The sequence below is a fragment of the Nannospalax galili genome, unplaced genomic scaffold (genome assembly GCF_000622305.1).
Source record: "Nannospalax galili isolate Female #2095 unplaced genomic scaffold, S.galili_v1.0 scaffold336, whole genome shotgun sequence".
Taxonomy (NCBI): Eukaryota; Metazoa; Chordata; class Mammalia; order Rodentia; family Spalacidae; genus Nannospalax; species Nannospalax galili.
This window is the reverse complement of record NW_008343385.1, coordinates 528,544-543,334: the sequence shown is the minus strand read 5'-3', so window position 1 is coordinate 543,334 and position 14,791 is coordinate 528,544. Positions and strand designations below refer to the sequence as shown.

The window sequence follows — 14,791 nt, the reverse complement described above, 5'->3', positions numbered from 1 at the left end:
GAGGCATCAGATCCCCTAGAACTGGAGTTATGGACAGTTGTTAGCCACCATGTGGGTGCTGGGAATCAAACTCAAGTTCCCTGCAAGAACAGCCAGTGCTCTTAACCACTGAGCCATCTCTTCAGCCCATCTGATGAACCAACTTTCTTTGTTGGCCTTTTTTTGAGACAGTATCCCTGTAGCCCCAGCTGGCCTGGAACTCACTATGTAGACCAGGCTGGCCTTGAACTCACAGAGATCCGCCTGCCTCTGCCTCCCAAGTGCTAGGACTACAGGCATGCACCACCATGCCTGATGGAAATTTGTTTTAAATAAAGTTTGGTTTTTTTTTTTTTTAATTTAAAAGCACTGTTTTCATTTGAATAAAACTTGGTAAATATAGAAAGTAGGAAATTATCTTCTTAATTTCTTTTTGATATTTTATTTATTATTTTTATCTTATGTGTATGAGTGTATTGCCTGCATGTATGTGAGTGCACCGTGTCATGCAGTGCCTCAGAGGTCAGAAGAGGGCATCAGATTCCCCTGGAACTGGAGTTAAGGACGGTTCATAGCCGCCATGTGGGTGCTGGATCCTCTTGAGCAGTTAGTGCTCTTAACCGCTGAGCTATCTCTCCAGCCCCTCCTTAATTTCTTTAATGACTGTAATTCTGATAGTCAGAGATAGTTCCTACAACTGTGTAAATGTGAAGAAATTTGTGATGTGGTACTGTAAAAAAGAGCAGAGTTAGAGGAAACATAACCATATATTCTTTTATATTCTAGCTTCCTGCTGCTCTTAGTTGCTTTCCTGGCTTCTTATTCAGTTCATCTCCTGCTTAGTATGTGCATTCAGACAGGTGAGTGAGAATACTGTATTGTTTCATTTGACCCAGTCTCTTGAATTTGTATCTACATGCAGAAATGAATGTCTCAAATCTAATGTCCGAGGCTACAGGTGTAACTCAGTGGTAGAGTATATGTTTTGCAAGCCAGACTAGGCCCTGGATTGCAATTCCAGCAACACCACCCTTCCCCCGCAAAAAATCTGATTTCTAGTGAACATATGTTATTAATGTTATGGTGGCTGGTTTTGTTTTCCTTTGGTTCTGAGGATGGAAGCTGCTTTTTTTTTTAGTCTCTCTGGTCTCTCTCATCTGTGGATTGGATCTGTGTTGATGTCTAGTCACAAGTTTCATCCCTACATGGATGAGCTCACTTGGCTTTGTCTGGTCTTATGGCTTTCAGACTTTTAGAAGCAGAACATATGTCCCAAATATATATATAAGCTGTGGCTGGCCTAGAAATTCACCTGCCTTGGCCCCTTGAGTGCTGGGTTTGAAGGCATGCATCACCATGACCAACCATATATATATATTTTTTTTTTTTTCTTTTTTTAAAAAGGAGGACAGAAGGTGTTGAATCCTGAAGTTATGGACAGTTGTTAGCTGCCATGTGGGTGCTGGGAACTGAACCCAGGTTCTCTGGAAGAGCAGCCAGTGCTCTTAAATGATGAGCCATCTCTCTAATTCCCCAAAAATATATTTTTAAAATGGAATTTTTCTGGGTTGAAACAAGTGAAAAGCCCAAAAGTAATTTTAAGATTCTTGAGAACATAGTTCTAAGATCACTGCTCTAGTTTATTTTCTTGAAACTTGGCAATGTATTAAAAATACCTATTTTGTCCTTTTAATAAGCAGATTTTGTAAGAGGTCCTCCACAGTCACTTTAAAGATCCATAGCTCATAGCTGAAACTTTACCAATGGCTAGATGGCTTTGGCCATCAGCTTACAGATGCTTGCCTCTGCTCTCAGAGTGAATGTGCAGACTAAAAAAAATGTGAGGAAACAATGTAAAGTGCAAGTTGTTTATAACAGCATCCTAGATTCAGGAGAAATAGAACCTTTTATAAGGATTTGTAAACCCTGCCAGGAATTTTAATTGTGAAATTTCACTTCTTTGCATGAAAAAAAGCATTTTTAATTAATTGAGATAGTGCCTTTTACATTGTAATATATTCTCTTGATAAACTATTAAAAGATTAAGACTTTAGTCAACTTTATGGAGGTCAGTTTTAATTATTGGGGAGAGTATTCAACTATAGAATTTTCTAAATAATGTTATCCTTCTGATCATTTAACTTTAAAATTCTAACAGTTCTTTAACTCTGAGGCACATTAAACTGAAAACATGTGCTTCTCTTTCTTTTTCATTTTCTGTGGTTTTCATAGCTTGCTTGGGCCCATGAACTAAGCTCTTCATGATTCTTCACACACACTGATGCACCTGTCTTCACTGATTGAATTCCCTAGTTATTGTATAATTCTCTGTGGAGGTAGGCTTTTTCCAATACATTCGTGTGAGACTGCAAAATAATATGTAGTTAATTTTCCCCCTCAATTTGGACTGTCATAAAGAAGTATAGTGTTCAAGTGTTCACTGGTCAAAAAATGAACTCTTTGAAGTCTGCAAAATAATTTCTTCAACTGTTTGTCTAGAGTTAAAAGGTGAAGAGAAAATTTCATGTTTATAAGAGTAGAGGATATTCACATGAAATTCTCCTACTTGAGATTTTAAACAAGGTTGAGGTCTGTCAGGACTTTTCTTGGCAACTGAAGTGGCACTTAAGGAACCTTATGCCCCCCAACCTTATTGTCAAATGGTCTTGATAATACTTTCCTCCTAGGATTGTTATGACAACGAAACAAAATCACATGTATAAAATGACAGATACTTGGTAAATGCCCCAAGTGCTCACTGGGACAGAATCTCAAAGGGCTGCAAGGTGATATAATCTCAGAAACATTTGGCTTGTTGTCATTCTATGAAAATGTGTCTTATGCTCTGAGAACAGTTCCCCTCCCCTGGTCTCCATGTTACTGTCAGCAGGAGGGAATGAGAGTTCTGGAATTCTGCATGCTTCTGACCCAAACCAGTGTTCTCGGCCCCTGGCCCTACTGCTCACTGCATTAATCACCATTGTGTGCCTCCAGAACTTGTGTTAATGATGTTATAATATTTATCTCAGTTATGTCAATCACCTCGGGAATCTCATTATCCTTCATTCCCAGGCCTGTCCCACATGGTTGTCATCTGTTTTCTGACTTCATCGTCTATCATTCCCCAAGTCCCAAAACCCTCCCACTAAAATTATGGTTTATCATCAAAACCTGCATGTCCTTCATTCTTTAATGAAGGTCCCCTTTACTTTCTTACTCCTAGGAAGCCCAAGTCTCTTTAAGACCAATATTTTTTAAATTTACTATGTGCTCAGGAGTGTCATAAGAGATTTACATGTAGTAACTAATCTCACAAAAACTGTATGAGATAGATTTTGTTGTATACATGTTGGTGATTAGGAAGGTAAAGCACTAAGACATTAAGTAGGTTTACTCAGGACTGCACAGCCAGATGGTTAGCTAGAAGAGCTGATGTTTGACCTTCACAGTGAGCATCCAGTTTCATCTACACTCTGCTACATTTCCTCACCATGAAAACCTCCAAGTTTATTGCCTGGAGGAAGTAAAACAAGAGAAGTCTGGATTTGATTCTAAATTGATAGGTATATTTTAAGGGCAGTGTCATCTTTCTGAAGACAGAACCTGAGTGAAAGTCTCCAAGCTGAAGAAGAGTCTCACTTACTAGGAGTTCTGAGAATGCTGGCACAGGCTCCCCTCTTACTCAAGGGATTGGAGGAGTTCTTGGTATAGAATTTCTCCTGCCCCATAAAATACCTACAGCTACAAACAATAGCGGGCCCTCCAAGAAGGACATGCCTCTTCCTCTTTGATCCTCATATGGTTAAGCCCACTACTCCGTAAGCTGGAGCTTCCATTTATCCTTTTGGTGTCTTACACTTAGTCAACAAGCCAAGTATTGCAAATCAGTTGAGAAAAACTCTTAGCATGAAAGATTTATGCTAAAACAAACATAAAATGTCAACAGAAACAGCCATGGAATACCTTTGTAAACATTTAAATGGCACAGATCCAAAACAGTGCCACATCAGATGCTAGTGAGGATGGGAGTGAGAGGAACTATGTTCATTGCTGGTAGCAATGTAAACGTTATAGCCACCAGGAATGAAGTTGAGCAGGCTGCTGTTGTTGTTGTCTGTTTGTAGAAAACCATACTCTTACTGCAGGACCAGCCATATTGCTCCTCTTGGTATTTGCGGAGACTTAAGTTTAACAAAATCTACAATGCAGATATTTATAGTAGTTTTATTCATAATTTCCAAAATTTGAGAGTGATCAAAGTGCTCTTCAATAGGTGAATGACTACACAAACTATGACATATTGATACAATAGAATTTAAGACTAATAAGAAACGAAGTACCGAGCCATGAAGAGACAAGGAAGAATGGTAAAAGCATATTATCAGATGAAAGAAACCATATGATCCAACAGTTCTCTCCTAGGTGTGTACACACAGGAAATGAAAGCAGCGCCTTGTGAGGATAACATGCTGTTGTGCTTGTGGCAACATTATTCTTAATAGCCAAAATATAGAAGCCTATGTGTCTGTCAGTAGATGAATGGATAAAAAAAGGAGTGGTATATTTGTGCAGTGGACTATTGTCCAGCCTTTAAAAAGGAGATCTTGCTTGCCACTGATGATAACATGGGTGAACCTGGTGGACATTATGCTAAAGTAAAATATGCCAGACAAAGAAAACCTAATTTTCTCACTTATATATGGACTCTAAAATGGTTTAATATTTAGAAACAGAGCATAAAATAGTGTTTACCGGGGACACTGGGGAATGGAGGGAAGGATAGAGAAGTTCTTAATTGAGGGATACAAAGTTATACAGGATGAATATTCTAGAGATTTAATGTTTAGCATATTGACTGTAGTGAATAACATATGTATTAGAAATTCTCCAAGAGAATAGATTTCAGGTGCTCTTAACCAAGAAAGAAAGGAAGGCAGCAAGGAAGGAAGAGAGGGAGGTAGGGCTGCATGGGTATGTTCTTTTCCTTGACATTCATAATAGTTCCAATATGCACATCAGAACATCATGTTAAACTCTCTAGGTATATGCAGCTAAACAAAAGAGGAAACAAACCAGAAATGGTTGTATTTGGTTTGTTTGCAGCTGTCTGACATTTCTGGGAAAAGCAAAACAGTGGAAGGATTAAAAGGTTAGTGGTTACCAGAGGTGAGGATGGAAGGATGCTGAACAGGGAGAACACAGGATATTTAGGGCAGTGGAAAGCTGCTGTATAATGTCATAATGGTGGGTATACATTCATTAAAACCTATAGGATATTCATACCAAAATAAGCCCTGGTACAAACTATGATTTTTTAACTTTTTTTTCTTCTTTTTGGTTTTTATTCCGTTCTGTTTTGTTTTCTTTGTTTTTGATATTGGTACTCACTATGCAACCCTGACTGGCCTGGCAGTTACTGTGTCAACTAGTCTGGCCTGAAACTCACACCTGCCTCTGCCTCCTTAGTGCTGAGATTACAGACATACACCACTAAACCTGGCCTAAAGAATGGGTTTTTATATGATAGTGACATGTCAAAGTAGGTCCATTGATTATAATAAATGTACCAGTCTGGTGCAGGGTGTTGCTGGTATGGGAGGTGGCACATGCACAGGCAGGAGGTATAGCACAGCCTATACTTTCTTAATTTTGATAAGGCCCTAAAACTACTCTAAAAATATAATCTATTAAAGAAAACACAGTGGGAGAAGATATATAATGCAAGAACAAGGTGAAAACTAAGGAAAAAAAGATAGGTAATTCATCCTTAAAAGAAGAAAGTTTAAAAAACACAAGTGCCCTGGAAGTGAAAAAAGAAAAAGATTTGTTTAGTAAGTGGGAGAAATAAAATATAAGAAAGTTAGAAGATCAGTCCAAGAGACCAACATCCAAACAATAGGAATTCCATAAAAATAGGTAAAATGGGATAGCAGAAAATTATCAACAGAAAAACAACAAAAATTTGGTATAACTGAAGAAAATGTTTCCTTATTAAAACAGTTCCTCCTGGAATCCAACATATCATTATAAAATAATTCATACCAAGACACGTTGTAAATTATCTTAAATCTAGTTACAAAGAGAGTATCTTAAAAGCTTACAGAGAGAAGAAACAAAAAAAATAAAATAAAATCAAGAAGGGCTGGAGACATGGCTTAGTGGTTAATAGCACTTGACATAAAAGCTTGGAACTTAGCACTCATGTCACAAACTGAGCATCCTGAAAACAGCTGTACCTCCAGCACTGAGGGAGGTGGGGACTGAAGGATCGATAGGGTTGCTGGCTACTTGCCAAAAGACATGAGTTCCAGGCTCAGTGAGAGACCCTGCCTCAAAGGAACAAAGCAGAGGACACGCATGCTCTCGTTTGGCACCCACAGGCACCACACACACACACACACACACACACACACACACACACACACTACCTATGTATTTCATGTACATACATACAAATAAGCAAACAAAAATCAAGAATTATAATAGCAGAAGTTTTCACAGGAGCAAAGCTGTAAGATTATAAAACAATGCTTTCAGAATTCTTGGAGGAAATGCTTCTAATATGGAATTCTATACCCAGCCAAACTGTTAGGTAAATGTGAAGTCTGAATCATACTTCATTCAGGGTCTCAGAAACTACCTCCCATGTGTTCTTACCTAATAAACAATGGAGGAGACCCTTTGCCAGGGTTAGAGAGTAACAGAAATGGGGAATCCAGCACTGGAGAGAAGTAAAGGAAATTACCAGGACATCATTTGAGCAACAGATCTAAGTGCCACCTGCAGAAGGAAGCTATTCTTTTCATAAAGGCACAGTGCACCCTGTAGGTCATTAATGCACTCAGAATTGTGTGTGGGGTAACCTCATTCTGATTTATACCATCAATACTGGAGTAGATTAGCATTTAGGTTAGGCTGTTACAGAAGTTTAAGAATAAAATAAGAATTGAACCAAGGTAGCAACAGGGTGATAAAAGAAATAGGTTAATAAATGTGGGGGAATTAAAATAGAAAGTAGTATCTGAATGAAATGTGTAGCTTGAAGGTAGAGATGTCTAGTATGTCTCCAAGAATATTTTTTTGGACCACTTGATTAATAACAGGGTAGAAATACAGAAGGCAGAGGTGGCTCAAAATTAAAGTGAGTTCTGTTTTGAATATATGGACTTTGAAGTATATATAAGTAGACAGGTCTTGGGCCTGAAGCATAGACCAGAGGTCCATTCATTCCTTCAATATTCTTTTATCTGTTAGGAACAGAGAGAGAAGTAAATAAGAACCAGTCCCCCCCCCGGGGGGGCAGGGATCAGTCCAACAGCAGAGACAAACACATGAGTAAATGATGTATACTGTAGAGTGCTCAGTGTGACAATGGGTGTGAGGTATGGGACCACTGAGGGGAGGAACAGATGTCTACTTTCTTTTGGAGGACAAGGGTCAGGAAATATTAAGACTGAGCTGAAACGGATTTTGAACAGCAGGTGAAGCAAGAGAGAACATTCTAGCATGCGTAAACATACAAATGCATATTCTGTACATTGTACTTAAGGTACCAGAATAGCTTACTGCTATTAGAGGATAGTTGCAAAAGAGAAACTTAGATGGTAGACAAATCTCAGATCCTGCAGAATACGGTGATTTTGCCCAGGCAATGAAATGCCAACTGTGGTTGCTGACAAAAGTCAAGTGAATACTAGAATCTGCCACTCCACTACTTGTTCTTTCTAAAGAAAATGTTGGTCCTTCCTAGAGCCTAGGACATTGCCTCATCCTCTAAGGAAGAGAAAATTATTCCATTATCATCTTGTTCCTAAAGAAGGTTAATAGTGTGTGTGTATGATAATTTTTGTATATGTGCTTATGTTTGCACATGTATGTTCAGAGGCCAGAGGTCAACACTGGGTGTCTTCTTTACCTTACCTTTTGAGACATGGTCTCACCTTGAACCTGGAGAACCTGGAGCTCACCAATTTGGCTAGAATGACTGGCCAGTAAACTCTAGAAATCCCCACCTCTGCTTCCCCAGAACTAGATTACAGACATGGACCACTGTGCCAAGCTTTTGTATGGGTCCCCGAGATCTGAACTCAGGTCCTCATGTTTAAGTGGCAAGCACTTTACCAAAAGAGCCATCTCCTTAGCCCTGAGGTTACCATTCTTTAAGATGATTTAAGTCTCTAGTAATGATGAAGAAAAGGTCCTTCAGTGAACCCTATTTTTGTTTGTTTTACATGGTGGCACACGCCCTTAATCCCAGCACTTGGGAGGCAGAGGCAGGTGGATTGTTGTGAGTTCAAGGCCAGCCTGGTCTACATAGTGAGTTTGGGTCAGCTGGGACTACAGGGAGACCCTGTCTCAAAAAAAAAAAAAATAGATTTTTCAGGTTAACTCTTCAGCAGTGATTCTTACCACACCTCTGTGTGTGTGTGTGTGTGTGTGTGTGTGTGTGTTTGAGGCAGGGCCTTGTTATGTTTCTCTGGCCTGAAACTTATATAGATTGGACTGACTTTAAACTTGAAGTGATTCTCTTGCCTCTGCCTCCTGAATGCGCGATTATAGGAGTGTGCCTGGCTAACACTTTTTATATCAAATATTTTCCATATGCTCTTTTTCTTCTCTGAGATCATATTCTCATAGGTGTTAAACCTCACTTGTAATGGTTGAACGCTGGCTCTTCAAAACACAGGCTCTTGTATGGCACAAAGACTTTGCAGCAGTGAATAAATTAAGATGTTGAGATGGGGAAATGTCTTGGCATGTTCTAAATTCAGTCACATGTGTCATGGAGGAAAGATCACAAATGAGAAAAGGCCGCAAGCAGAGACCAGAGTGACTTGGCCACAAATCTAGGCATCTGAGAGCCACCAGAAGCTGAAAGAGGCAGGGAATGAATTCTCTCCAGATCTTCAGAGGGAGCGTGGCCCTGCTGGTACCTGGATGTGACCCAATGAAACTGATTTTGAACTTCTGGACTTCTAAACTGTGAAAAAATAAATTTCTGTGTTTTTTTAAGCCATCAAGTTTGTGATAATTGGTTACACCAGCCATAGAAAACAAAACACTACTTATAATAAAATGCCATGGCCATGAGATGAAGAATAAACAAAAGCAAAGGACATACTGGTGATGGGATTTTCCATTTTGAAGCTAGGTTTTGGTAAAGTTCCAAATGCAACATACTACAGTGTTTCCTGCATTTATATGATAATTATGTTCCTGGAAATTTTAGTTTATATCCAAATCACTAACCATTATTCACAAGTACCTACCATGTCTTTAACACAGTTGGCATTTACTAAAAGCTGGGGACATGAGTGATAAATGGATGGAAGCATCAGTACTGTGGCGAGATCTCTTTTCCTAGACTCAAAAAGCAACATGAAAGGCAAAAGTCACATGTAATCACCTGGGCATGGCAGTGCATGCCTTAATCCTAGCCAGCACTCAGAAGACTGAGTCAGGAGGATGGAAAGTTCAGGGTCAGCCTGTCTCCAGAGTGAGATTCTGACACACAACAACAATAGAATTATGTTTAGTCAGACTTACCTGTGATGTTTGCTTACGTAGTTTATAACAATATTCAATATCTGTATGTTAGACATTAACGTAACTTCTCAAGAAAGCCAACGGCTGATAGTTAGTTTGAGTTCTGAGTATCCCATGAATATCATGGTGAATTCCATTTAGCACTGTGAGAAACAGAATTGAAACTGCTGAGACAGAAGACTCATATTTCCCAAATCACAGTTCACTGCAAGTCATGTATCCAAACTGTATTTTCATCTCTTTTCTATTTTGATTAGTGAGCAGAGTTTAATGCACTTGCGATTAAGTGCATGAATTAATTAAGCCATCTTCAGTGGATTACTGTTCCTGCTTCATGCGTTTTATTACTGTGTTATTCTCAACTGGGTTTGACTTCTGTCCCAGAACACTTGGCAGTAGCTGTAGACATTTCTGGTTATGCCTGGGGATGGGGTGGATGGGTGAGGTGGTATTGGTATTAAGTATGTTAAGACCAGGGATCTTGTTGAACATCCTACAATACATAACACAGCCCCATATGACAGAACACTATCTGAGCCAAACACAGTGACCAGGTTGAGCAACCCTGGGCTGAACAGTTTGTGTGCTCTATTCTTAGTATTTTATCTGATGTTAGGGTGTTTCCTTGCCAGAAGCTAAACTTTTTGTTATTGGGCAGGAAAGAATGTATGAATTTCTGAAACTTTATTATTATTATTAATATGTACACACACTTGATGTGAGTGTAAACTCATGCCAGGGTACACTTGTGGAGGTCAGAGGACAACTTTGTGGAGGTGGTTCTCTCCTTTCACCTTCTTGTGGGTCCCAAGGATAGAATTCAGGTTTTCAAGCTTATGTACCACTGAACCACTGAGCCACTGAGGCATCTCACCGACCCATTTTTTTTTTTTTTTTTTTTTTTTTTTGGTCTTTTTGAGACAGGGTCTCCCTGTGGTTCCAGCTGGCCTGGAACTCACTGTGTAGACCAGGCTGGCTTTTAACTCACAGAGATCCGCCTGCCTCTGCCTCCCAAGTGCTGGGTTGGGACTAAAAGATGTGCACCACCACGCCTAGACAATCATTTTTATTTATATTAGAAGCATCACATATAGCTAGGCACAGTGTCACAGGCCTTTAATCCTAGCACTAAAGAGGCAGGAAGAATTCTGAGTTCATGATCCTTAGTCTACATAATGAGTTCTAGTGCAGCCAGGGCTACATAATGAGACCCTGTCTCAGAAAGAAAGAACAAGTGCATCGTATGCTTAGAAACACAGACTGTGGACTTAGGCGGTGTGTGGAACAGTCCTTACCCCATTCTACTCCATTTCTAACATTTTTCCAGAGTTAACAACATCTGAAAAGTTACTGTTTAGCTGGGCATGGTGGTGCATGCCTTTGTCCCAGCCCTTGGGAAGCAGAGGCAGGCAGATCTTTGTGAGTTCGAGGCCAGCCTGGTGAGTTCCAGGACACCTTGGACTACAGGAGATGCTGTCTCAAAAAAAGACCAAAAAAAAAAGCATTTTTGTTTTTACTTCTTTTGGTAGTTGCCTTCTTTTTAAAATATTTTGTGTATTATTTTTTATTTTATGTGCATGAGTGTTTTACCTGCATGTGTGTAAATACACTGTGTCATGCAATGTCCTTGGAGGTCAGAAGAGGGTGTCAGATCCCCTGGAACTGGACTTACAGATGGTTGTTAGCCATCATATGGGTGCTAGGAATTGAACCCGGGTGCTCTGCAAGAGCAGTCATGAACAACAGCTGAGCTATTTCTCCAACCCCAGTAGTTGCCTTTCTAAGTCTAAATAATAATCTCTTATTTATTGGAGAAATTTTTCTATCAACTCTTCATTGCAAAAGGTGAGTTAGTTCAGGTGCACTAAATTCTCCCCTTCCACCTCCGTATTTTCATTTCTATTCAGTAGTTTAGTGTTGACCATTTCATATGTAACTCTACAAAATAAATATAAACTTATTTTTTTCCATTGATGTTAGAAGATGATTTTGCTTATTCTTTCTCCACCTTCCAGAGTGTGTTCTTCCCACATTGTCAAGGTGGACAGCATTTGGTTTGTTTTGTAATGACTTTTAATTAAGTTGCCTATGTTATCTATAGATTGAATCCAGTAGTTGAAAACAGTGCATGCCATTTATAGGCTCTGGCTATAAATATTGTTCACTGCAGCACTTAACTAGGCAGTTGAGATCCCAGAACCTATTTCACTGTTGCCTCTGTTAGCACTTGAGGATGTCCTTAGTACCCTTTCATTCTACTTTAATTCTTTTAATGCTTACCAAGGTCTTAAATCATGTGGCATTTAAATGCATATTAAGAAAGATCAGAAGTAGTCTTAAAAATAGTGACTATTCAAAACTAGAATGATCTCCATGGATACTGTGAGGAAAAAAAAACAGAGGAAGATGATGGAAAACACAAGAAAGAAAAGAATTTCAGAATAATAAGTGTTCATTCCAAATGGCCAACTTTCTGGGAGTTGAATTGTGTTTGAATAACTTGTGTCCCTCAATCCAGATCCAAAGATAATATTGCTTCTGCTGAAACTTGGGCTCTGTACTGTAACCAGAGTTTATTAATTGTCCTTTTTCATTGAGGAAAAAATGCAAAGACAGAGCACTGGAGTGACCAACCAGCTGGAAATGCTCCACTGTTTCATGGGAAGCCGCTTTCCAAACGATTCCTGTGGAGGCCCAATCTTGGTCTAGCCAAAACAGCACTAAAGTGTGCCTTGATGGCGCATTAAGGAAAAAATTCCCCCCATTTACTTGATTAAGATTTATAGCTCTCCTCCTTCAGCACAGCAATGATTTTTTTTAATATCAAAAAATTCCTAAAATAGATTGCTAATGATTGCTTCCAGCTATTTATTTAAGAAGCTTGCTCCAAGTGCTGCTTGTATGGATTCCTATAAAAGACTGAACTTATTTCATAGTTTCCAGAATAAATGTTATTCCTATTCTGTAGTAATATGCCACTCCTGTAACTGGTTATCAACATATCTTATTTTTGTGTCTCTATATACATATTCTAAATGTTTATAATTGCCATAAAATATATGAAGACACCAAAAAATCCCTTATTAGATCAAGCCATAAATTAAAATTTCAGTTTAACTGGAAGCCCTGAAATACTTAGGAAGAAGAAATGGAATTGTTCAAGTATGATGGTTTTTTGTTGTTTTTTTTTTGAGACAGCTAAAGTTCACAGAGCCAGGCATGTGGTGCACACCTTTAATCCCAGCACTTGTGAGATGAAGCAAGTGGATCTCTGGGAGAGAAGAGACCAGCCTGGTCTACATAGTGAGTTCTAGGCCAGCTGGAGCTACAGGAGACTCTGTCGCCAAAAAAACCCCACCGAAAATATAAAAATAATTCACTACTCCCCATTACAGTCATTATGTCATTATAAAATATTTTAACTCCCAAAAAAAATCCAGAAAGAAAAAATGACTAAGTAATTAGTGACCATTTATGTATATAATTCATTCTCTTTATGTAGTTTACTTTGTAGATTATATTTGACTCCTGTTTTTTTCACTTAAAGTAATATTGTCATTTTCATGTTATTGTAAAGAAGAATTTTTAATAACTGTGTATTATTCTATTAGTATCCCTACCATGATTTTCAAAACCTCCTTGTTGAGCATTTAGCTTAGCTCTGTTTTTCCAGTGTAAATTATGGCATGATTGACTATCTAATGAGTTCCCTGGTTTTAGTCTTATTTCCTAAGATAAAACCTCCCAGAGTCAAATGTTTAAAAGCTCATTGTTCAAATTGCATTCCAACCATCAGTCCAGTTTATGACTGTTACCAGCATTTTAAGAAACTGTCCAAATGACAGAACAGAACTTGAAAACTATTTCACTGAGTGCTGCTTTGGTTTATATGCTGAGGTGCTCCAACAAGCCACTAAAAACAGGGATGTGGAGCAAGCCTTTGGCTGGCTTGTGTGGACCTTTCATTTTAGCAGAGCCTCGAAGCGAAGCCAGGAGCCATTATTCATAGTCATGATGTCTCAGGCATGGAAAAGTTCTTCTAATTTTCACAACATAAAAGAGGTCTGATGACAGTGACAGAGCTGAGTGAGGACCCAGACATGCTGACTGGAAGCTAGAATTAGGACTGGAGCACTGGATTCCTCTCCATTTAAAAGTCTAATGCCTTTTCTCCTTCAGTTTGGGAGTTTGTGGAATTTAGAGATATTTTTATGAAACTGAAGGAGCAGTAGAACTAAAGCAAGTTTGAGATTGCAAAATTGTCAGAAGTTGCAATTGGAATGGTCTTCATGAAGCTGTTAGGTTGTGTGTTTTCTGGAACAGCAAAGGTTAAATTTTAACTTTTAAAATGTTTAAATGTTTAACTTTTAAATGTTTAAAGAATTTAAGTTTAGATAATTGAAATACCTGTTCTTTTTAGACTTTTTCAGTGGCTTTTTTTGTTTTGTTGGTTTTTTTTTTTGTTTTGTTTTTTGTTTTGTTTTTTTTTTTTGCTAATACCCATTTGTTTTTCATGTATACTAGATAGGACTTCAACACACTTTCCACTGTTTAAAACAAGGCTGGCATATAGCTCAGTGGTAGAGCACGTAAGGGGCATAAGATTCAGTCCCCAACACTGAAAGCAGAAATTTTAAAAGCTTCAGTTAAACGTTTTGATGAATGCCATCTTAATAACTCGCTTACTGAGAAACTGATGCAACATAGGTGATCTGAAAAGCAGTATTTGATGGAGCCCACGTATATGCGAATAAACTTCCTGTTGTAAACTCTTGGGAAAAAAATGTTTTTCCTAAGAAATAATGGAAGTCTGCTGATATGGTACACGCATAAGGGTTAAGAGAAAGAGAGGCTTTCATCAAACAAGCAAGACATGCCTGGAAGCATGGGTGTAGGCTCCCCTAAGGCTCTATGACCTTCAAGGTTGGCCTGCCCATCAAATTATATATTCCACATTGTTTAGCTGATGTAAATACCTGTTTAAAATAGCTGTAACCGACTGTGACTAGTAATAATCAGATACATAGAGATTAGAAACGAATGTGCAAACATCTTAATGTCAGTTGCATTAAAAATGAATTTTTGTGAATGAAACTGTATTTTAATAATGAAATGGAGATCTTTTTTAAAGGTTAAAACTTCATTTAGCTGGGCGTGGTGGCGCACGCCTTTAATCCTAGCACTCGGGAGGCAGAGGCAGGCGGATCTCTGTGAGTTTAAGGCCAGCCTGGTCTACATAGTGAGTTCCAGGACAGCTGGAGCTACA

General features: G+C 38.7%; 1 protein-coding gene across 3 annotated transcripts in view; it reads left to right on the top strand.

Moving 5' to 3' along the window:
- Positions 1-14,791, top strand: part of Slc38a6 (solute carrier family 38 member 6) — a 66,636-nt gene that overhangs the window by 5,504 nt on the left and 46,341 nt on the right. For all 3 annotated transcript variants that reach the window (XM_029566651.1, XM_008839481.3, XM_029566652.1), the window contains one exon: positions 766-839. In XM_029566651.1, coding sequence (XP_029422511.1) covers positions 766-839 — 74 coding nt within the window. The remainder of the gene's footprint in view (positions 1-765; positions 840-14,791) is intronic.